The sequence below is a fragment of the Salvelinus fontinalis genome, chromosome 4, assembly GCF_029448725.1.
Source record: "Salvelinus fontinalis isolate EN_2023a chromosome 4, ASM2944872v1, whole genome shotgun sequence".
Classification (NCBI taxonomy): Eukaryota; Metazoa; Chordata; class Actinopteri; order Salmoniformes; family Salmonidae; genus Salvelinus; species Salvelinus fontinalis.
The window spans coordinates 18,436,750-18,461,921 of record NC_074668.1 but is presented as its reverse complement, the minus strand read 5'-3'; the positions used below and the strand labels follow the sequence as shown (position 1 = coordinate 18,461,921).

General features: G+C 42.3%; 1 protein-coding gene across 1 annotated transcript; it reads left to right on the top strand.

Annotated features, from left to right (window-relative positions):
- Positions 1–4,753: 4,753 nt before the first annotated feature.
- On the top strand, positions 4,754–14,679 carry LOC129853233 (cytochrome P450 1A1-like). Its single transcript, XM_055919037.1, has 7 exons — positions 4,754–5,216; positions 5,483–6,399; positions 10,726–10,849; positions 11,210–11,299; positions 12,138–12,261; positions 12,409–12,495; positions 13,348–14,679. Exons 2-7 carry the CDS (start codon positions 5,539–5,541, stop codon positions 13,628–13,630), a joined length of 1,569 nt encoding a protein of 522 aa, XP_055775012.1. The 5' UTR covers positions 4,754–5,216; positions 5,483–5,538; the 3' UTR covers positions 13,631–14,679.
- Positions 14,680–25,172: the final 10,493 nt, after the last annotated feature.

Sequence of the window (25,172 nt, the reverse complement as noted above, 5' to 3'; positions counted from 1 at the left end):
TGTGTTTTACCATGTGAAATGGTTTAAGGTATTGACAACAGACTGCATAATTAGCTAAATAAGTCCAGGCAACTGAGAACTTTGTTCAGCCAATGGGTTTTAGTGTTTTAGCAATTGAGAAAAACTGTAACTGGGTTGCACTGTCTCCATCCCCAGGAGATGTCGCACTTGGTCTATAATAAGTTTGGCACCTGAGATAACAGGGAAACAGATGCAGTATCCATTTTGCCTACTCACGAATTGGTTTAGAATGTCATCATTTGGGATATTAAAAAAACTCCATCGGGAGTACATTAGATTGGAGCCTTTTAAGTTAAGTTAACAGAAAATCATGTTCAACATTCATTGGTTCTATTTGACAGGGTATGGTCTTATTTCAAAATGCATTACTAGGGTGGAAGAAATCTTCTAAGCATTTATTAGCTCTATTGGTTAGGGGTAAGTCAAGTCCTGTGCAATGATTTAATACTTATCATTTCTCAAATAATCCATAAAAAGACCACTCTGAACATTCCTCAGAATACTTTGTCTCTCAGAACTCAGCATAAGACCCAGATGTAGACAGCTAGAGTCACAGATGTTTACTGACCCAAACAGGGGGCAGGCAAAAGACAGGTCAAAGGCAGGCAGAGGTCCGTAATCCAGGGCAGAACCAATAAGGTACAGAACAGCAGGCAGGCTCGGGGTCAGGACAGGCAGAAACAGGAGACAAAGGGCTGTGAGTCATAGGTTTAATCCTAGAGACATGAAAAGTGGGATGGATACGGAGGGTATGGGGCAACAGAAGAGAAACAGCAGAGCGGCTAATGATCTTGGGGATGGTGAAAGAGACAATGAAGCAGGGGGGAAGTTTGCGGGACTCCACCCGGCCGTTGGACTGGTGGTGGAACCTGGAGGACAGGCTAGCCGACGACCCAATGAGTGTGCAGAATGCCTTCCAGAACCGGGACGAGAACTGAGGATCCTGGTCGTAGACCACGTCTACTGGCAGTCCATGGATCCGGATGACGTGCTGGCCAGTTCGTACTATCACGTTTCAGGTAAGACCCAGATGCAGACAGTGTCAAAGTAACAAAAGATTATTACTAGTACAGGGGCAGGCAAAACGACAGGTCAAGGGTAGGCAGAAGGCAGTAATCCAGATATGGTGCAAAAGGTCCAGAACGGCAGGCAGTCTCAGGACCAGAGCAGGCAGAATGGTCAAAACCGGGAAAAACTAGTAAACAGGAACTAGAACAGACAGGCGCAAGGTGGGAAAATGCCAGTAGGTTTCACACAACAAAACAAACTGGCAACAGACAAACAGAGAAAACAGGTATAAATAATGGGGAAGATAGACGACACCTGGAGGGGGGTGGAGACAAGCACAAAGACAGGTGAAACAGATCAGGGTGTGACACCCTAGGTGTAAAATAGTAAATAATGCTACTTCTCAGAAAGTTGAAAACTGTCAAGAGGAGTAAAACTATCTGCATATATATTTATTATGGCCATCGAAATGTTAGCTATTAAAATCAGATCCAACAATAATATCAAGAGAATAGAAATACACGGCTTAAAAACAAAGGTGACATTGTAAGCTGATTATTCATGTTTTCTTTTAAATCCACAACTTGGATCCCTCCACAGCCTCATAGAGGATCTAGATAAATGTTCTAACCTCTCTGGATTACAACCAAATTATGATAAGTGTACTTACTATATTTCATATTGGGTCACTAAAAAATAAAACTTTTACATTGTCATGTAGTTTATCAATAGAATGGTGTGATGGTGATATGGACATACTTGGTATACATATCCCGAAAGAAAGAAATGATATCATTCAAAAACATTTTAATAGAAAGTTAGCAAAAATAGATAAGATCTTATTACCATGGAAAGGCAAATACCTTTCTATTTGTATAAAAAAATCACGCTGATTAACTCTTTAATCATATCCTAGTTTAACAATTTGCTTATGGTCTTGCCTCCACCTAGTGAACAGTTTTTTTTAATTATATGAGAAAAAATGGCAAGCCAGACAAAATTAAACGGGCCTATTTATATAATGAATATGAATTCGGAGGGCAGAAAAGCATTGGTCCTCTCACTAAAGGCTTCAGTCATACAAAAATTATAGTTAAATCCAAACTGGTTCTCTAGAAAATTTGTACCCTATGTTCAAGAAAGGCCTTTTCCCCTTTATTCAGTTTACAACCTCTCGCTTTCAGTTATTTGAAAAGGAAATCATCTCCCAAATATCGCTATTTTTAAAACAATCCATAGAAAGATGGTTGCAATTTCAATGTAATCCACCTGTAAAGACAGACAAATACTACAAAAATATCGTGTTTAAACTCAAATATACTAATTGATTAAAAAAACATTATTCTTAGAAATAAAAAAAATGAAAAGGTATACTCTTCATAAATTATATCATAATTACGACTGGTGGAGTTATGTCATACATGCAGCTAACAAAAACATATGGAAATGTCCGCTTTACCCAGAATTACAACCAACTAATTGCAGCATTACAAAAATGCAAAATGGAAGAGGAAAGTGGACAGGGGAAAAGGTAAGGAACTTGTCTGTCGGCCCTGCATTGAAGACCATAATTGGTTAAAGAAAATCATGATCAATAAGAAAGTATACCAGCTTAATTTAAGGACCGAAAAAAAATGACAGCCGTGCCACATAGATTCCAAAATAGTTGTGAAGAGATTTTTGACATGGTTCATGAACTGATATGCAAATAGTACAATAGTACGCAAGCGTAAACACCATGGGACCACGCAGCCGTCATACCGCTCAGGCGTTCTGTCTAATAGAGATGAACGTACTTTGGTACGAAAAGTGCAATACAAGAACAACAGCAAAGGACCTTGTGAAGATGCTGGAGGAAACAGGTACAAAATGATCTATATCCACAGTAAAACGAGTCCTAAATCGACATAACCTGAAAGGCCGCTCAGCAAGGAAGAAGCCACTGCTCCAAATCCGCCATAAAATGCTAGACTACGGTTTGCAACTGCACATTGGGACAAAGATCATACTTTTTGGAGAAATGTCCTCTGGTCTGATGAAACAAAAATAAAACTGTTTGGTCACAATGACCATTTGCCATTCCAATGTTTGGAGGAAAAAGGGGGATGCTTGCAAGCCGAAGAACACCATCCCAACCGTGAAGCACGGTGGTGGCAGCATCATGTTGTTTTGCTGCAGGAGGGACTGGTGCACACACAACATAGATGGCATCATGAGAAGGAAAACTATGTGAACATATTGAAGCAACATCTCAAGGCATCAGTCAGAAAGTGAAAGCTTGGTTGCAAATGGGTCTTCCAAATGGACAATGACCCCAAGCATACTTCCAAAGTTGTAGCAAAGTGGCTTAAGGACAACAAAGTCAAGGTATTGAGCTGGACAGCTATTTTCAGGTCTCTACAGAGATGTTCATTCGAGTTCAAGTCCGGGCTCCAGCTGGGTCACTGAAGGACATTCAGAGACTTGTCCCGAAGGCACTCCTGCATTGTCTTGGCTGTGTGCTTAGGGTCATTGTACTTTTGGAAGGTGAACCTTCGCACCAGTCTGAGGTCCTCAGCGCTCTGGAGCAGGTTTCATCAAGGAACTCTCTGTACTTTGCTCTGTTCATCTTTCCCTTGATCCTGACTAGATTCCCAGTCCCGGCCACTGACAAACATCCCCACAGCATGATGCTGCCACCACCATGCTTCACTGTAGGGATGGTGCCAGGTTTCCTCCAGAGCTGACTCTTGGCATTCAGGCCAAAGAGTTCAATCTTGGTTTCATCAGACCAGAGAATCTTGTTTCTCATGGTCTGAACGTCCTTTAGGTTCCTTTTGGCAAACTCCAAGCGGGCTGTCATGTGCCTTTTACTGAGGAGTGGCGTTTGTCTAGCCACTCAACCATAAAGGCCTGATTGGTGGAGTGCCGCAGACATTTTTTGGTACTCTTCCCAAGATCGTTGCCTCAACACAATGATGTCTCAGAGCTCTACAGACAATTCCTTCGACCTCATGGCTTGATTTTTGCTCTGACATGCACTGTCAACTGTGGGACCTTATATATGTGTGCCTTTCCAAATCATGTCCAATCATTTGAATTTACCACAGGTGAACTCCAATCAAGTTGTAGACACATCTCAAGGATGATCAATGGAAACAGGGTGCACCTGAGCTCAATTTCGAGTCTCATAGCAAAGGTCTGAATACTTATGTAAATAAGGTATTTCTGTTTTTATTTTCTTAAAACCTGTTTTGGCTTTGTCATTATGGGCTATTGTGTGTAGATTCATGAGGGAAAATATATTTATTAAATTTTAGAATAAGGCTGTAACGTAACGAAAAGTGGAAAAAGGGACGGGGTCTGAATACTTTCCGAATGCACTTCATGGTCCAATACCCTTGATGCATATCTATGAGTGAATATCCTGTCTGTGGAGGTGGGAAAGTGGAGAGAGAGGTGGAGTTGGGAAAGAGAAGAGGGAGAAAGAGGAGGGACAGAAATAGGTTAGAGGGGAGAGGGAAAGATGAAGGTAGGTATAATGGAGGGGGAGGGGGAGGGGGGAGAGAGAGAGGGAGAGGTTGAAGAAGGGAGGTGGGAAGAGAGAGATAGACAGGAGGGAAAAATAGATTAAAAAAGAGAGAGACAGAGCGAGAGAGGAGTGTGTATTTTCTGTGAGGCCTTTTTCTATGTATCCATATTGTGATGCTAATCTTCTCCCATTGAATGCAATGTTTTCACTTAGGCATCAACTCTTTAAAGCTCACATTTTCCCATTGACTGCAATTTATTGACATAAGATTAAATTGGCTGATGCTTATCTTTTCCAATTGAATGTACTGAGATAAACATCAACCCTGTGACACTCATCTTTTTCCATTAACTGCATTGTATTGAAAAAACATCAGCTACTGTGACATTTTATCTTTTTGCAAAAACGTGCCAGGGTGACATTTTCAGGCTGATAATGGGCTGGGATGCTAGATCAAGCTCTATGAAGTTGTTCAATTGAATGCGCACCAGTTTGCAGTGTCTGCTTAAATAGGCTGATCTTGTTGCTGCCTCTCGTGGTACTTGGCCCTGCCTAGCGCCAGTCCTCTTGCAAAGTGTATCCAGTTTTGCGTCCCCCGGCAATTTGCATTGCAGTAGGTCAAACTGCACTCATTAGACAGTCTCCAACTTAAGAGAACTTTCACTGCTCGCGTCTGGTGAGTAACATATCATTGTCTTTTGGTTGTCATCAAATTTATGCATTGACTACTTGTTAAACAAAAGTAGGCTACATGTTGGTAGTTCATTGGGAGATACCACTTTATTTTCTTATTGCCATAAAATCATAGATTCTTATTTCTGTGAAATAAAAACCTAAACAGTTGTGTTCTCATACAGGACTATTCTGAACAGATTATCTTTCTTTCTTTTTCTTTCATGTTTATGAAAGTGATAAAGTATTTGTTTTCACTCTCTCTTCCAGATTCTAGTTTGTGTCTTAGTGCTTCTGTCCTGGCTAGGGAGCTCTCAGACGGCAATATGAGGCTGACATTTGGGATATTCCCCAAGGATGGCCTCAGTATGTCCCTCTCCGGAGTCACCATGGCTCTCTGTACCCTCACCCTGCTTCTAGTGGCTCTCAGGGGCCGCAAGCGAGAGGGTGCGGGACACCCCAAAGGCACCCTGCCACCGGGGCCGACCCCCTGGCCCCTGGTGGGTAACCTGTTCCAGATGGGCGACCAGATCCACCTGTCACTGACGCAGCTCCGGCTGCAGTACGGAGACGTCTTCCAGATGCGTATGGGCTCCCTTGTTGTGGTGGTGCTTAGCGGCTATGCCACCATTAGGCAGGCGCTGGTTCGGCAGGGTGAGGCTTTCGCTGGACGCCCTGACCTCTTCACCTTCTCTGCCGTGGCCAATGGCACCAGCATGACCTTCAGTGAGAAGTATGGCCCCGCCTGGGTGCTCCACAAGAAGCTCTGCAAGAACGCCCTACGCTCCTTCTCGCAGGCAGAGCCGCGGGGTCCCGACACCACCTGTCTGCTAGAGGAGCACGTGTGCGCTGAGGCAGCTGGGATGGTGGAGGCCATTTGGGAGCGATCAGAGGCGAGCGAGGGGCTAGGTCTGGACCCTGTGGTCCCGCTGGTTATGTCGGTGGCCAATGTGGTGTGTGCTCTGTGTTTCGGGAAGAGGTATGACTACAATGACAAGGAGTTCCTCACTATTGTGCACATCAACAACGAGGTGTTGCGGATCTTCGCTGCAGGCAACATGGTCGACTTCTTCCCTGTGTTCCGCTACCTGCCGAGCCCGTCCCTGCGTAAGATGGTCCAGCACATCAGGAGAATGAACAGCTTCATGGAACACAACATTGAGGAGCACCTGGAGACCTTTGACAAGGTTTGAGCCACACCTGGGTCATGCAAATTAGAGCATGCCACAGAAAACGTTTTATAAAGTTTCTCAGTGGAAAATTTAAAATTAGTCCTTTTTTTGGACAAGTCCACGTAGTCCCTCCCTGTTTCAGTTTTCTTCTGTTTGGTGTTTAATTAACAGACCCTGAAAGCAGACAGTATGATAATATTGCAATGTATGATAAGATATCCAATTGACATTCAACCGTTCTACTGTTACAGCTTGAGACAGAGGTAAGATATGTTGATACATGTGCTATTAAAACTATTGCCTAGAGGCGTATATTCTGTAATGTGTATTCACTGAAACAGAAAGTTGACGTAATCGTTTTTGCAGACATCAACTTGTAGAGAAATCTCTATTTTCATATGACATTTAGGCTGAATTTGGTAGATAAGTAAACTGTTAGAAATATATGATCTGTGCAATCAGATTCTGGTACAGAGGCACAGAAAACCAGCCAGTCATTGAGGGATCTGTTTCAGTGTTAGAGGGATAGACAGAGAGAGAAGGAATAATGCAGGGGGGAAAGAAAGGAAGAGATGGGATAGAGTGAGGGAGATATAGCATGAGCAGAGGTAGATTAGGTAGAAAGGAAAGTTCCTTTTTGGAAAGCATGTTTTTGCTTGTGATTTTAGGTTACATATAACAGGTTGTATATTACAGTAGGGAATAGATTGAACAGGTAGTCATTTGAAATATTGAAATAGTTGAGCTACAATATAAGAGACCTATACTCTAGGTAGGAGGGCAGGCCAGACCAGGCTTATATATATCGGGTGAGGCTAAAGTGAACCTTTGATCTTGCGCAGGGGCTAAAATGCTCGCACGCACTCTTTAATGAGGAATTATCAATCTGGTGGAAGACCCAGGCTCACATGTTTTCTAGAAGATGCTGTCATTTACTGTCAGTCTCACTCTCACAATTTGATGGTACATTTGATTGGCGGGTTGTGTATGAGGGTTTTGTGAATTTGAAAGGATTACATTTAATTTGAAATCAGTATTTGGAATATGACACAGATATAACCTGGAGTGGCTAGGTTAGGACTAGCCACATGTATAGGCTTACTTAGAGAGACATAACATATAAGCCTTATTATTAGACATTATAAAGGCTCATACAGTACCAGCCACAAGTTTGGACACACCTACTCATTCAAGGGTTTTTCTTCATTTTTACTATTTTCTACATTGCAGAATAATAGCAAAGACACAAAAACTATGAAATAACACATATGGAATCTTGCAGTAACCAAAAAAGCGTTAAACAAATCAAAATATATTTTCTATTCTTCAAAGTAGCCACCCTTTGCCTTGATGACAGCTTTGCACACTTTTGTGGTTCTCTCAAACAGCTTCATGAGGTAATCACCTGGAATGCATTTCAATTAACAGGTGTGCCTTGTTAAAAGTTAATTTGTGTAATTTATTTCCTTCTTAATGCGTTTGAGACAATCAGTTGTGTTGTGACAAGGTAGGGGTGGTATACAGAAGATAGCCCTATTTGGTAAAAGACCAAGTCCTTATTATGGCAAGAACAGCTCAAATAAGTAAAGAGAAACAACAGTCCATCATTACTTGAAGACATGAAGGTCACTCAATTCGGAAAATGTCAACAACTTTGATACTTTCTTCAAGTGCAGTCGCAAAAACCATCAAGCACTGTAATGAAACTTGCTCTCATGAGGACCGCCACAGGAAAGGAAGATTCAGAGTTGCAGACGATAAGTTCATTAGAGTTACCAGCCTCAGAATTTGCAGCTCAAATAAATGTTTCACAGAGTTCAAGTAACAGACATATCTCAACATCAATTGTTCAGAGAAGACTGCGTAAATCAGGCCTTCATGGTCAGTATTTCTGCAAAGAAACCACTACTAAAGGAGACCAATAAGGAGAAGAGACTTACTAGGGCCAAGAAACCCGAGCAATGGACATTAGACCGGAGGAAATCCAAATTTGAGATATTTGGTTCCAACCGGCGCGTCTTTGAGTAGGTGAACAGATGATGTGTAGTTCCCACCGTGAAGCATGGAGGAGGAGGTGTGATGGTGTGGGGGTGCTTTGCTGGTGACACTGTCTGTGATTTATTTAGAATTCAAGGCACACTTAACCAGCATGGCTACCACAGCATTCTACAGTGATATGCCATCCCATCTGGTTTGTGCTTAATGGGACTATCAATTGTTTTTTAACAGGACAATCAACCAACACACCTCCAGGCTGTGTAAAGGCTATTTCACCAAGAAGGTGGGTGATGGAGTGCTGCATGAGATGACCTGGCCTCCACAATCACCTGACCCCAACCCAATTGAGATGGTTTGGGATGAGTTGGACCCCAGAGTGAAGAAAAAGCAGCCAACAAGTGCTCAGCATATGTGGGAACTTCAAGACTGTTGGAAAAGCATTCCAGGTGAAGCTGTTTGAGAGAATGACAAGAGTGTGCAAAGCTGTCATCAAACAAAGGGTGGTTACTTTGAAGAATCTAAAATCTAAAATATAGTTTGATTTGTTCAACACTTTTTTGGTTAGTATATGATTCCATATGTTTTATTTCATAGTTTTTATGTCTTCACTACTGTTCTACAATGTAGAAAATAGTAAGCATAAAGAAAAACCCTTGAATGAGTAGGTGTGTCCAAACTTTTGACTGGTACTGTACGTGCTTTTAATACATTTTAAAGCATTACAGCATTAAACTGTCATGTTCAAAACATATTGGTGCAACAGTAGCTGAAATGGGGAAAGGTCTGTCCATAATAAAGTGCTGCTCTGCCTTCTTAACAACACTATCAACAAAGCAGGTCCTACGGTTGCAAATTTTGTCTACTGTTCAGTCATGTGGTCAGGTGCCACAAAGAGGGGCTTTGGAAAATTACAATTGGCTCACCACAGGGCATCACGGCTGGCCCTTAAAAGTACACAGGCAGCTAACATTAATTATATACACTGCTCAAAAAAATAAAGGGAACACTTAAACAACACAATGTAACTCCAAGTCAATCACACTTCTGTGAAATCAAACTGTCCACTTAGGAAGCAACACTGATTGACAATAAATTTCACATGCTGTTGTGCAAATGGAATAGACAAAAGGTGGAAATTATAGGCAATTAGCAAGACACCCCCAAAAAAGAATCACTCCTTTTTTGGGGGTGTCTTGCTAATTGCCTATAATTTCCACCTTTTGTCTATTCCATTTGCACAACAGCATGTGAAATTTATTGTCAATCAGTGTTGCTTCCTAAGTGGACAGTTTGATTTCACAGAAGTGTGATTGACTTGGAGTTACATTGTGTTGTTTAAGTGTTCCCTTTATTTTTTTGAGCAGTGTATATATGTCAATCTCTCATGGCTCAAAGTGGAGGAGAGATTGACTTCATCACTACTTGTTTTTGTAAGAAGTGTTGACGAGCTGAATGCACTGAGCTGTTTACACTACTAGAACACAGCTCGGACACCCATGCATATCCCACAAGACATGTCACCAGAGATTTCTTCACAACCCCCAGGTCCAGAACAGACTATGGAATGCGCAGAGTACTACATAGAGCTATAACTACATGGAACTCTATTCCACATCAGGTAACTGATGCAAGCAGTAGAATCAGATAAAAATACACCTTATGGAACAGCGGGGACTGTGAAGAGACACACACAAGAGCTAGCATACACACTCAACACAGTAGTATTATACATTCTGTATTGCAGAAATATAGTGGTGTAATACAATGTACTGTTTTATCTGCCTTGGCAGCAGATGTCTTTTTTTATCCATTATTTTACCAGGTAAGTTGACTGAGAACATGTTCTCATTTACAGCAACGACCTGGGGAATAGTTACAGGGGAGAGGAGGGGGATGAATGAGCCAATTGTAAACTGGGGATTATTAGGTGACCATGATGGTTTGAGGGCCAGATTGGGAATTTAGCCAGGACACCAGGGTTAACACCCCTACTCTTACAATAAGTGCCATGGTATCTTTAATGACGGACACCCGTTTAACATCCCATCTGAAAGACAGCACCCTACACTTTGGGATTGGGATTTTTTTTTTTTAGACCAGAGGAAAGAGTGCCTCCTACTGGCCCTCCAACACCACTTCCAACAGCATCTGGTCTCCCATCCTGGGACTGACCAGGACCAACCCTGCTTAGCTTCAGAAGCAATGCAGGGAAGTATGCAGGGTGGTATGCTGCTGCCGATAATGGGGATCCCTAATAAATACAAATACAAATACAGCTGCAGGTATTAAGTAGAGTGTAAAGTAAAGTGTTAACTAAAGCTGTGATGATGTGTGTGTTTCCAGGACTGTATACGTGACATCACAGATGCTCTGATTGCCCTCTGTGAGGAGCGGCAAGAGGATGAAGACACCACAGTGCTGTCCAACTCCCAGATCATACACACTGTCATCGACATCTTTGGAGCAGGTGAGAGAGATGGAACAGAGAAGTTTGGCAACAAATGATTTGAAGCTCTGCTTATAAACAGCATATTTACACTAGGCTATTGCACAGTACGTTAATTCTTTACAAGAAGTTTATAAACAGACCTTGGTATTATGGCGATTTCAGGGCTGTGGCTGTAGTATGTTTGCTGAGACTCGATTTCCAAATCCAGATGTATTTTTCTTCTGGAGGATCACCATTCCCAGCAGTGATGGGTTGAACAATACGTTTGAACAGACCAACTCTAGAGCAACTTCATTAAGTTGGCGTTCATAGCATAGATACGACGGTGATAACGACGATTGTAACTAACGTTACATATGAGGTTTTTTTACATTACAGGATTCGATACCATCATAGCTGGTTTACAGTGGAGCCTCTTATACCTCATCAAGTTTCCTGACATCCAGCTCAAAATACACCAGGAGATTGGTACTGTACATCCTGTGTAGTAATACTTCTTCCTGTATGACTGAACAGTACTTTTCCTATAGAAAACTGTAATACTGTACTGTCTGCCCTTGTAGCGCTAAATGGACTTGTTGTCTCCTTATACTTAGTCTCTTTGTACGCCTGCTTGTGTGTCTGCTTTACTTGTTAAGAATAATCACTTTGTTTTATAAAAATAGGTGAGAGTTCAGGAGTTTTATGAATGAAAGTACTTCCTGTGTTGTCAAACAGCACATCCTAATGAGCAGAGTCTCCTACAGTACCAGCCAGTTTGCCAGTTTGATAGGCCGTCTGTGCAGTTCCACACAATGATCTAATCTTTGAGAGACGCGTCCCCCCACCCTACCCCCCATTCCGTCCTCAATGGCTAGAGACCATTGCTCGCCATGGTAACATTCAAAAGGTCATGAATTCGCCAACGCCGGAGCAATTTTTGAAGTGGGCTGAGAAAACTGGTACAGTCTGTTCAGTAAGCACGATTCATTCACAGAGACAGAGAGAGAGAAAAGAGAGAGAGAGATGTTGGATACTTGGACAGTCTACTCTGACAGGAACAAAGGGGATCACACGCAGGGGTATTGCACCATATGAGAATCACGCCACACAAATCATCCCCTTACTTGCGAATGGAAATGTAAGACTAGATGGCAATAATCCAATCGTCTTTCTTTCTTCCTGGGTCTCACTTGTTCTGATTGCCTCTGTAATGTCGCTGATCCTTTTCTCTCTATTTTCACTTTCAGGTACATTCTTTTCTTGTGACTTTCTTCACCGAGGTATTTTGATTGTGACTGTATGTTTTTGCCTTTCTCTGGTTCAGACGACCACATTGGCCCATCCAGACTACCTCGGTTTGAAGACAAGCCCAGGATGCCTTTTACCGAGTCCTTCTTATACGAGGTGTTCCGTCACACATCCTATGTCCCTTTCACCATACCACACTGGTGAGGCTCTGATAACAGTCACAGTAACAATTTGTAATATTTACATCTGCATGGTGCCTGTCTGTTAGCATGTTCAGGTCAAAGCGTTATCTCTGGGAAAGTTGAGATTTACATAGTATTTTTCCCCCATGCTTTTCTTCCCTTAAGCACCACACAAAACATCACACTCAATGGATACTTCATTCCAAAGGACACCTGTGTCTTCATCAATCAGTATCAGGTTAATCATGACATGTGAGTGTTATCTGTATATGTTTTAAAGCACACATCTCAATTTATGTTACATTTTAGTCCTTTGTGCAGTGTTGGGGAAGTTACTTTGAAAGTATAGCTGGCCAAGTTACCCATTACTTCAGAATGGAAGAGGTTAAGCTACAGTAAAGCTACCCTTAAGAAACATATAGTTTACTTAACTGAAGTTACTTTGGAAAAGTAGTTCACTACATCCAAACTACTTTGTGAAGAATTATCATATCTAAATCTGAAATGTCATAGACTACAAATTATAAGAACAGATCACTCTGGAGTCAGATTTTATCTGATTTTAGATGTTAACAGATTGTGTAATTTAGCCTATTAAACAAAAAAACGATATTTTAAGTGAGAATTTAACAGGTCTGATGCCGAAAAAGAAAGAAAATTCTTGCCTAATTCCCCCCCTTTTTTAAAAGTAGTGTGTAGTTCCAGTATTTATAGCTACACCACTACATGGCAAACAAGTAATTAACTACTGAAAACACTACCTAGATTTGAATTGAGTTCAACTACCACCAAGATAAAGCAAAATGTAGCTATATTACTAGTTGAACTACATGTAGTTCACTACTCCCCAACACTGAGGAGGTGACATTACCTTTTGGAGATGTCAGCTCTCTCACAATATATTTGCATGTGTTTGAGTGTTCAACTGGTCTTGGTCATGTTCACTAGGCACCAACCAGCAGGGAGGGACTAAAGTGAGGGACTGACTATCTGGACTCTGCTCATTTTTGTTTCCAAGTTACGAAACGTTTTCCTTTGTGTGCTCTAATGAACACAACTTTGTTGTGGTTGTGAATGGTTGGCTATCATTTTCCTCATTTGTAGAGATCTGTGGGGTGACCCGGATGTGTTCCGCCCCGAGCGCTTCCTGGGTAAAGAGGGACTGCTCAACAAAGACCTGACAGAGAAGGTCATGATCTTCGGGATGGGTAAAAGACGTTGCCTGGGTGATGGGTTCGCTCGGTTGGAGATGTTTGTATTCCTGACCACACTGCTCCATCGGCTGTGTATCGAGAATGTTCCGGGACAAGAGCTGGACCTCAGTACCGACTTTGGGCTCACCATGAAGCCCCGCCCCTACAGGATCAGTGTCTCGTCACGCCTCTAGATCCGTCCTGTCCGTTAAGCCATACGGCACCAACTACAATAAGGCTACAACTGGCTTGACTGGGCAACACCTTGCCCACATCATCATAACGCACAGAAACCATGGATACTCAGACACCAAAACATATTTACTATACAGACTGAACACAACATCTTTACCTGGCAGTGGCGTCATTACCACTGTAAACACAAACACAGATCCTAGCTGTGAAGAGTCAAGACAGAGTTAAGCCGGTACAAAGTGTGCAATAGTATTAGTATAGTATAAGTAGCCATAACCAGTATTATTTTAACTATTAGGGACAGTAATTGGTCCTTCCACCTTCATCAAGTGAAACATAATTACAAATGCCCTTTATTAATATCCTTATCTGTAGTTATTAATTCAACTAAACGCTTAGGGAGGGACAGAGCAAGTGTTGTTTTATATAAGTGATCAGAGACGTGGGCACTATGCAGCGTTCACTCAGGGTTCATTACTACTCAACGCACTCTTCCACCCCCCCTCTTCATCTGTAACTCCAGGGTTTTAAGAGATCTCTTTCTCACTTTCTCTCTCCTTTCCCCTTCCTACTGTAAGTAGTTGCCAGTGATACTCTGAGATCGAGGAGCACCACCTTTAAAAAAATATATATTAAAAAAAAATATTAGACACGGTCTTTGTATTCTACCAGACTTCTTTCAGAGGTTAATATGAAAGATAAGACACGTCTGTAAATTCAAATTTTGATGCTGTGATGTTCTATTTTATGAGATAAAACTATCACTGAAAAGCCATGACTATGTGTTTGAATGAGAATTGTTTCTTACGTTATTGTAACTTGAATGCCAGTATATGTTCCCAGAAGAATTCCACAGATGTCACAGCAGTGAAGCCATTTAAGAGACATGTCTTTATTCAGACGACAATACACCCCTTTTTGAAATCCGATATTAATGAAGCCTGTTAACACGTGTCTTGTGAAAATTAAAAATTTTCATTTGTTAGTCTTTTTTGTCTTAATTTAGCATCTGAAAAGTGCGACTGAGAATAAAAACTGATGGAAGTTTGTGTATGTGGTAATTATTAGTTTGTTTTTGTTTTATTTTGGTCACAATCACTGGCATTCTCTCCAGAATTTAAGGTACAATCCTTAATTCGTGTTTCAGCCAAACGGCAGCCCTACCCACTTGGTTTGGTACAAAGCTGTGGGATGGGACTGGAGATATGTGGCCACTTTCAAATTCATAGATTGAGATAAAAAAGTATAATTTTAAACACATTTCTAAGCTATACACTGTTTACAAAGACTGATTCTTGAAGAATGTGACTTGCCTCATAAGCTTAGCATAACTGCCTAAACCCAACTGAAACCAAAATAAACTTGTTTTACTCCATTGTTTGTAAATATGTAATTGTAAACAAACATTGTATAGCTTCAAAGCATCTCATGGTTGATTAGTCCTTGCATCCAAAGCTCCGTCTATGAATTTGAGTGGTTACATCTCTCCTGCCCCATCCCTCAACTGTTTACCAAAACAAGTGGTGGGGCGGACGTTTTACAAAACTCAGACTGTGGATTTATTTTTTTACCTTTATTTAACTAGGCAAGTCAGTTAAGAACAAATTCTTATTTACAATGAAGGCCTACCGGGGAACAGTGTGTTAACTGCCTTGTTCAGGAGTAGAATGATAGATTTTTACCTTATCAGCTCGGGGATTCGATCCAGCAACCTTTTGGTTACTGGCCCAATTCCTCTAATCACTAGGCTACCCAGATTGAATACAGTTGTATAAGCTCAAGAAATTTATAAATCAATTAAATTAATTCAAATTTGAACTGGTTTCATGTTAAGGCTCCATGCCATCTCTTACATGCTAGATCCTGTTACAGTATATGAGCCATATGAGAAACTAATGAGCATGATTGGAATGAAGAATGGACTCAACTCAACTTTAGACCACTTTCAAGGTGAACATATCAGAAAAAAATACTTTCATTCAATTTGGACAAAGAAAGGCTCTCAAACATTTGACCCTAAGGGAGTTTTAACCACATTACTCAGGCCTCAGTATAGAGGCACCAGTGGCGACCTGTTTGGCAAAAAAAAAAAAAAAAACGTTTTTCTTGTTGTTGCCTGTTTTGCATGTTATTTTGGCATTAATACATGTCACATATCAGTTTGCAAACATTGTTTAAAAAAATTGAGTTAATAAAGCCGAATACAAACATGGTCTCCTTTTGCTTTCTTGAGTAAGGCAGCTCCAAAATGTAGGTGTTTCAGACTAGCTCAGTGCTTTCTGTGGTGGAGGGTAGCCAGTGGAAAATACAGAGTGTAGGGTTTGGTAATCTTCTCTAGTTGCGCCGTGATTGGCTCAGTGTTCTGCCAATCATGGGGACACTACGTCACCGCAAAATCTACAGGGAGAGCTTGAAAGTTCAATCCCCCTTGAGTGATGCCATAGATTTACATTAGAAATGCCCATCCAAGAATACTCAATGCCATTGGACTGCTTTGCTTGATGTTGTCTCTACCTTCTTGCCCTTTGTGCTGTTGACCGTGCCCAATAATGTTTGTACCATGTTTTGTGCTGCTACCATGTTGTATTTCTACCATGTTGTTGTCATGTTGTGTTGCTACCATGCTGTGTTGTCATGTGTTGCTGCTTTGCTATGTTGTTGTCTTAGGTCTCTCTTTATGTAGTGTTGTGTTGTCTCTCTTGTCGTGATGTGTGTTGGGTCCTATATTTATATATTTTTATTTACTTTTTTAAATCCCAGCCCCCATTCCCGCAGGAGGCCGTTTGCCTTTTGTTAGGCCATCATTGTAAATAAAAATTTGTTCTTAACTGTCTTGCCTAGTTAAATAAAGGTTAAAATGATGTAAATTCACGTTATATCTACCGTAGCTTTGATTGGACTGATCATGTCAACATCACACTTTCAAAATCTTAGCTAGCAAGCTAGACAAGCAGTCATTGTCATGAATCACATTGACAATCTACTGGCAAATATTTTCAATCCTTGTCATATGAAGAAAAATTACAGTGCCTTCAGAAAGTATTCAGACCTCTTGACTTTTTCCACAGTTTGTTACGTTACAGCCTTATTCTAAAATGGATTAAATCATTTTTTGTCATCAATGTACACACAATACCCCTAAATGACAAAGCAAAAAACAGGTTTTTAGAAATGTTTGCTAATTTATAAAAAATGAAAACTGAAATATCACATTTACATAAGTATTCAGACCCTTTACTCAGTACGTTGTTGAAGCACCTTTGGTAGCGATTACAGCATCGAGTCTTCTTGGGTATGACGCTACAAGCTTGGCACACCTGTATTTGGGGAGTTTCTCCCATTCTTCTATGCAGATCCTCTCAAGCTCTGTCAGGTTGGATGGGGAGCGTTGCTGCACAGCTATTTTCAGGTCTCTCCAGAGATGTTCGATCGGTTCAAGTCATGGCTCTGGCAGGAGCACTCAAGGACATTCAGAAACTTGGCCTGAAACTTGTCACCCAGGCTGAGGACCTGATCGCTCTGGAGCAGGTTTTCATCAAGAATCTCTCTATACTTTGTTCCGTTCATCTTTGCCTTGATCCTGACTAGCCTCCCAGTCCCTGACACTGAAAAAACATCCCCACGGCATGATTAAAAATATATATATATTTCATCTTTATTTAACCAGGTAGGCAAGTTGAGAACAAGTTCTCATTTGCTACTGCGACCTGGCCAAGATAAAGCAAAGCAGTTTGATACATACAACAACACAGAGTTACACATGGAATAAACAAACATACAATCAATAATACAGTAGAAAGATCTATATACAGCATGTGCAAATGAGGTAGGATAAAAGAGGTAAGGAAATAAATAGGCCATGGTGGCAAAGTAATTACAATATAACAACTAAACACTGGAATGGTAGGATGTGCAGAAGATGAATGTGCAAGTTGAAATACTGGGGTGCAAAGAAGCAAAATAAAGAAATAAATACAGTATGGGGATGAGGTAGATTGGATGGGCTATTTACAGATGAGCTTTGTACAGGTGCAGTGATCTGTGAGCTGCTCTGACAGCTGGTGCTTAAAGCTAGTGAGGGAGGTAAGAGTCTCTAGCTTCAGAGATTTTTGCAGTTCGTTCCAGTCACTGGCAGCAGAGAACTGGAAGGAGAGGCGGCCAAAGGAAGAATTGGCTTTGGGGGTGACCAGTGACATATACATGCTGGAGCGCGTGTTACAGGCTGGATGCTGCTATGGTGACCAGTGAGCTGAGATAAGGCGGGGATTTACCTAGCAGAGACTTGTAGATGACCTGGAGCCAGTGGGTTTTGCGATGAGTATGAAGCGAGGGCCAGCCAACGAGCTCATACAGGTCGCAGTGGTGGGTAGTATATGGGGCTTTGGTGACAAAACAGATGGCACTGTGATAGACTGCATCCAATTTGTTGAGTAGAGTGTTGGAGGCTATTTTGTAAATGACATCGCCGAAGTCAAGGATCGGTAGGATGGTCAGTTTTACGAGGGTATGTTTGGCAGCATGAGTGAAGGATGTTTTGTTGCGAAATAGGAAGCCGATTCTAGATTTCATTTTGGATTGGAGATGCTTAATGTGAGTCTGGGAGGAGAGTTTACAGTCTAACCAGACACCTAGGTATTTGTAGTTGTCCACATATTCTAAGTCAGAACCATCCAGAGTAGTGATGCTGGACGGGCGGGCAGGTGCGGGCAGCGATCGGTTGAAGAGCATGCATTTAGTTTTACTTGCATTTAAGAGCAGTTGGAGGCCATGGAAGGAGAGTTGTATGGCATTGAAGCTCATCTGGAGGTTAGTTAACAGAGTGTCCTACGAAGGGCCAGAGTTACACAGAATGGTGTCGTCTGCGTAGAGGTGGATCAAAGAATCACCAGCAGCAAGAGCGACATCATTGATGTATACAGAGAAGAGAGTCTGCCCGAGAATTGAACCCTGTGGCACCCCCATAGAGACTGCCAGAGGTCCTGACAACAGGCCCTCCGATTTGACACACTGAACTCTATCGGAGAAGTAGTTGGTGAACCAAGCGAGGCAATCACTTGAGAAACCAAGGCTGTTAAGTCTGCCAAAAGGAATGTTGTGATTGACAGAGTTGAAAGCCTTGGCCAGGTCGATGAATACAGCTGCACAGTAATGTCTCTTATCGATGGCGGTTATGATATCATTTAGGACCTTGAGCGTGGCTGAGGTGCACCCATGACCAGCTCTGAAACCAGATTGCATAGTGGAGAAGATACGGTGAGATTTGAAATGGTCGGTATCTGTTAACTTGGCTTTCAAAGACCTTAGAAAGGCAGGGTAGAATAGATATAGGTCTGTAGCAGTTTGGGTCTAGAGTGTCTCCCCCTTTGAAGAGGGGGATGGCCGCGGCAGCGTTCCAATCTATGGGAATCTCAGACGATACGAAAGAGAGGTTGAACAGGCTAGTAATAGGGGTTGCAATAATTTGGGCAGATCATTTAGAAAGAGAGGGTCCAGATTGTCTAGCCCGGCTGATTTGTAGTGGTCCAGATTTTGCAGCTCTTTCAGAACATCAGCTATCTGGATGTGGGTGAAGGAGAAGTGGGGGAAGTTTGGGCGAGTTGCTGTGGGGAGCGCAGGGCTGTTGACCGGGGTAGGGGTAGCCAGGTGGAAAGCATGGCCAGCCATAGAAAAATGCTTTTTGAAATTCTCAATTATTGTGGATTTATCGGTAGTGACAGTGTTTCCTAGCCTCAGTGCAGTGGGCAGCTGGGAGGAGGTGCTTTTATTCTCCATGGACTTTACAGTGTCCCAGAACTTAATTGAGTTTGTACTACAGGATGCAAATTTCTGTTTGAAAAAGCTTTCGTAACTGCCTGTGCATATTGGTTCCTAACTTCCCTAAAAAGTTGCACATCATGGGGCTATTCGATGCTAATGCAGTACGCCACAGGATGTTTTTGTGCTGGTTAAGGGCAGACAGGTCTGGAGTGAACCAAGGGCTATATCTATTCCTAGTTCTAAATTTTTTGATTGGAGCATGCTTATTTAAGATGGTGAGGAAAGCACTTTTAAAGAATAACCAGGCATCCTCTACTGAGGTCAATGTTATTCCAGGATACCCTGGCCAGGTCAATTAGAAAGGCCTGTTCGCAGAAGTGTTTTAGGGAGCGTTTGACAGTGATGAGGGCTGGTCGTTTGACCGCAGACCCATTACGGATGCTGCCGCCACCATGCTTCACCGTAGTAATGGTGCCAGGTTTCCTCCAGACGTGACACTTGTCATTCAGGCCAAAGAGTTTAATCTTGGTTTCATCAGACCAGAGCATCTTGTTTCTCATGGTCTGAGAGTCTTTAGGTGCCTTTTAGCAAACTCCAAGCCGGCAGTCATGTGCCTTTTACTGAGAAGTGGCTTCCGTCTGGCCACTCCACCATAAAGGTCTGATTGGTGGAGTGCTGCGGAGATGGTTGTCCTTCTGGAAGGTTCTCCCATTTCCACAGAGAAACTGTAGAGCTCTGTCATAGTGACCATCAAGTTCTTGGTCACCTCCCTGACCAAGGCCCTTTTTCCCCGATTGCTCATTTCTAGGAAGAGTCTTGGTGGTTCCAAACTTCTTCCATTTAAGAATGATGGAGGCCACTGTGTTCTTGGGGACCTTCAATGCTGCGTAAGTGTTTTGGTAAACTTCCCCAGATTTGTGCCTCGACACAATGCTGTCTCAGAGCTCTATGAACAATTCTTTCGACCTCATGACTTGGTGTTTGCTCTGACAATGTAATAAGATGGTGCCTACAGAGAGGGCTGCCGTGCTTCTAGCTCATAGGAAACTTTGCAGTATTTTGTTTTTTTATGTGTTTTTTCTTACATTATTTACCACAGGAGGACTCCAGTGAAGTTATAGAAACATCTCAAGGATGATCAATGGAAACAGGATGCACCTGAGCTCAATTTCGAATCTCATAGCAAAGAAATTACATTTTGCAAACATGTAAAAACAAATGTGCTAGCATTTCTAAAAACCTGTTTTACCTTTGTCATTATGCGGTATTGTGTGTGGATTGATGAGGAAAAACAATGATTTAATCAATTTTAGAATAAGGCTGTAACGTAACAAAATGTGGAAAAAGTCAAGGGGTCTGAATACTTTCCAAAGGCACTGTATAGATAAAAATGTATCAGTGCTCATCGGCCATTGGACATGAACATTACACAACAAGTTGGAAATCGCAAATTCAACAATGAGTGGTTTGTAAGGAATCAGTGGCTAACTGCAAGCATTGCAAAGCAATCCCCATTTCGCTTCCCTTGCCTGCTATTCGGTCTGGTCCAAGTCTGGGTTTAGGGGTCTTTTTTCCAAGCTTAAAGCTTAAAATAAACATTCACATGCAACATCATGGGCCAGAAAAGGTTGAATACATTGGCCATGCTGGTCAAGACAGTATTACTTCTGCCGCGTTCAAAACAACTGGAAACTCGGAACTGGGAAATTCAAGACCACTGTGAACTCTGAAAAAAAATATCTCTGGCTGGGAAAAAACGTTTTGAACCGTCATCCAACTTGGAATTCCAAGTTGGGAACTCTGGCCTCTTTCTAGAGCTCCGAGCTGGAGATCACTGACGTCATGATTTGACCTTGTTTTTTTCCAGAGTTCCCAGTTGAAAGCACCATACATCTAGAGAATACCAGACTTTGATGACAAAGTTTTATGACAAAATTTGCCCACAAGAAGGTTCTGCAGCACCACCTTCCTTTTCAAGTGAGCACAGAACAACTATGAGTCCAAAAATGTCTTGTATGCTTCTGCATAAATTATGTATTATTCCAGGGAGATATGTATACTGTAGCTAAGAAAGTAATACTATGTGTATGTTGTGTATTAAGCTGGTTCCCCCACATACTGTAATTTAGCTTACTGTTCTCACTTGGTGGTGCACATGTAGCCTATAGCTTGTTTTAGAGAGATGTCATAATCAAATATTGTAAGAGCTTTCATTGTCTGCTTATATGCCCCCTTTATTTATCATACAGTTCTGACTTGGTGTACAGGTAGAATACTGTAAGAACGCCCCATGTTCTGAAATCTGTCTCTGTACATTTCAAAAGTGCTGAACAAATAGTTATATTTACTATGTCCGTCTCAGCTCACTCATTAATGTCTTAATCAAAATTACGGATCATTGCTCCCTTATGCCATGGTACATAGTTTGTACATCTCAATTGTCAGTAGAAACCCCATATGTTTAAGCAAGTCAGCCATATCAGCTATGTTTTTTAAGGTTGCAAATGAGGCTGAATTAACTGTTTCACTGCTAGATAAGGCTCCGCTGATAGCCAGGTGTAGCGGGGTAAGAATTCAATCCATGGTGCTTAAAATGAAGCTCTGCTGTTGGGACAGCTTTATATAGACCCTAACAGTTTGTCACCTTCATAGTGCAATTCATTTACTGTGGCTTTGCTGGCATGCATCCAAAACAAAAATGTTGAGTTTGCCCCACCAAGATTTACAAGATTTACATGCTAAAATGCCACTGAGAGGCACGTCGGGATATGCAACTTGATCTTATAACAAACACTCACATTGGCCAACAGCCAGAGAAACACTCATGCTCTCTGAATTGCAGATGTACAAGCATGGCAGTTTAAGAGCATTTTATCTTTATTTTATTTGAAAGGACATCCGGAAATGGAGAGAGGGAGATACAAGGTTTAGAGGGGCATGGACTGAAGTGACCGATATGGGGGCTTGAACCCCCATCGGGACGGGAGCTTGTGTGGTCCGGAGTAGTGAGTGTTATCTGCTACTGTACCTCAGACTCCGGCAGACAGTTTAGACATTTCTTTAAAGCTCATGACCTACCCACATTTCTAATGTATTCGCCTGTGTGTGGTCATAGGAGAGACTCCAACAATGTCTGTTACAGCAGAGATCCTTTTGGTGGTTGAAATAACGGTTGTTAATTAGCAAAATAGCTGTCATACTCTCTGGGGAACAAGACACCCCCCCACCACTCATCCCATTTCCCTGACTGCCTCCGCAATGTGATCAACCCTTTGTCTCTCACTTAGTTCTAGTCCACAGAGCTCATTGTATGGATGAAACTATGGAGTTATTAAGAATAACAAACCAGGGTGAGCGTGTGTAGAGACAGCTCTGATCTGAAGGGGCAAATCCATAGAAATGCATGAAAGGAATCGGTAGGTAATGCGGTGGTAAACACTCAGGGTTACAGTATGGTTTAAAAATGTTACACAATTATGATCGGCCTCATTCAAGACAATGGGAGGTCTACTTTTAGAATGGTGGCCTCTTGGCTCGGTATATGGTTCTTATTTACACTGGACTGTTCTAGGTTAGGGTTTGACCAGGGTTAAACACCAGGGCTCCGAAAGCATGGTAGAGCTAGTCTTAGCCTAAGGCTGTCCTGGCTCATCCCTGGACATATATCATAGGCAGCCCAGGGTTCCAATAAAGGGTCAACTACTAGACTGGTTATTCCTGGGGCCATGTTTATAATAGGTTCTTATGCACTGAGGGGACAATTCAGATTTAGGAATTTATGCCTTTCCTACACGCACCTTTCCTACGCACTTCTCAGTATTTGGTATTCAAATGTACCTTATTTAGTCACGTAACGCGCTCTGCAGGTGTGGATATCTTCCATGCCAAGAGTGTGCAAAGCTGTCAACGAGGCAAAGGTGGCTACTTTGAAGAATCTAACATCTAAAATCCATTTTGATTTGTTTACCACTTTTTAGGTTACTACATGATTCCATATGTGTTATTTCAGTTTTGATGTCTTCACTATTATTCTACAATGTAGAAAACAAAATGTTCATTTCTTAGTCAACCTTGTGTTCTTTTTCTTTGTGTTCTTGAATGTAGCCCTGTTTCTTTGTGTTCTGGAACGTAGCCCTGTCTTTCATTTTTGTTAATTGATTTCACCTGTGTTCGTTTCTCACCTGGTCTCATTAGCTCCCTATTTAGTTCAGTTCTTTCTGTTTATATGGTTGTGAGTTATTGTTTGTTTTTGACTGCCTACCTGTGTTTGATCTTTGCCTGCAACCACGAGTCTTGCCTTCGGTGAAAGCTTAACAAGCATCTGCCACGCTCTGCGTTTAAATCTATACATTTTTCTCCCTGAGTATTCATTACAGAATCCCTTACCTAAAAACGGAATGGATTCAGCGGAGCCTAACCCAGCAAGAGGAACTTGTGGAGTAAATTTGCCATCTTCTCCGCCAGCCTATCTCTACACCTCCAATGCCAGGTATTGTAACCCATAGCCCTCCTTTGTTCATACCCATGCCTGGAAAATATGACGGTTTGCCTGGGAAATGTTAGGGATTTCCAATGCAATGCAGCAAATACATTGAGCACAACCCCACTAACTTCGCCACCGACAAGAGCAGGATGGATTGTGTTGTGTCTCTACTCACAGGCAAAGCCCTGTATTGGGGCACCGCCATATGGACTGCCAACAGCACAGAACTCGGATCTGAGAACCATTTTCACACCCTTTTCAAAAAGATATTCGATCACTCTCCCTCCAGTCGGCCTATAGGAGACCTCCTCATAGAACTTCAACAAGGACGCAATTCAGCTGCCGTGTATGCCCTCGATGGACTGAGACTGCTTTTCTTACCATCTACCAAAGAGGGCTCAACAGGGAACTTCAGGTGGAGCTGGCCTGTAGAGGTGTCCTTCTGGATTTAAATCAATACATTCGTATCTCCATCGACCACCTCATCGCCGACCGCCGAAGAACTCTGCCACCCAGGAACCCGAAACCTTTTCTGTCCATGATTACGTCATCCCGTCCGAGTCTTCCAGGGCCCATGTAGTTGGGCCATGCTCTTCTCCTGTGAATCAAACATCAAAAGCGGATCCAAGAAGGGCTCTGCCTATACTGTGGAGGGAAAGATCATCTACTCAGCCATTGCCCTGTCCCCCCCCCCACACACGGAGAGATGGGAAGGGTCCCCCCGCTGCCATGCAGGATTAACACCCTGGGCAGGCAGACAATGGGCACGGGCCTCATTGCGCACCTGACACAGAGCGTCACCCTCCAGATTGGAGTTTTCCACACTCATGGAACTCTCATTCCCCAACAGCCACTCATTCTCGGACACCCCTGGCTTTGTCGTCATGACCCTGCCATCTTGTGGCAACAAGGTGAACTACTGTCCTGGTCTTCTACCTGCTTCTCCAGTTGTCTCAGCCTACCCTGCAGAGCCACCACCATTGAGTAATCTGCTTCGGCAGTGCCACCCACCATACCATCTGAATACGCCCAGTACAGCAATGTCTTCAACAAAACCAAGGCCTCCACTCTGCCACCGCATCGCCCAGGAGACTGTGCTATTGACTTACTCCCTGGAGTGTCCCCACCGAAGGGCCGTGTTTACCCCCATCTATCCTGGAAAATGAGACAATGGAGAACTACGTTGATGAATCATTCAAGCGGTTTCATTCGTCCTTCTTCCCCGGCTGCGTCCAGCTTCTTCTTTGTTGGAAAAAAGGACGGTGGTCTCTATTGATTATCGTTCTCTGAATGATGTCACG

What these genes read in the sequence shown, in the direction of transcription:
- LOC129853233 (XM_055919037.1), top strand. Translation starts at nt 5,539, where the DNA reads ATGAGGCTGACATTTGGGATATTCCCCAAGGATGGCCTCAGTATGTCC. An exon ending in CAAAATACACCAGGAGATTG is followed by an intron (nt 11,300 to 12,137) that starts GTACTGTACATC and finishes TCTCTGGTTCAG; the next exon opens with ACGACCACATTGGCCCATCC. An exon ending in CCTTTCACCATACCACACTG is followed by an intron (nt 12,262 to 12,408) that starts GTGAGGCTCTGA and finishes TCTTCCCTTAAG; the next exon opens with CACCACACAAAACATCACAC.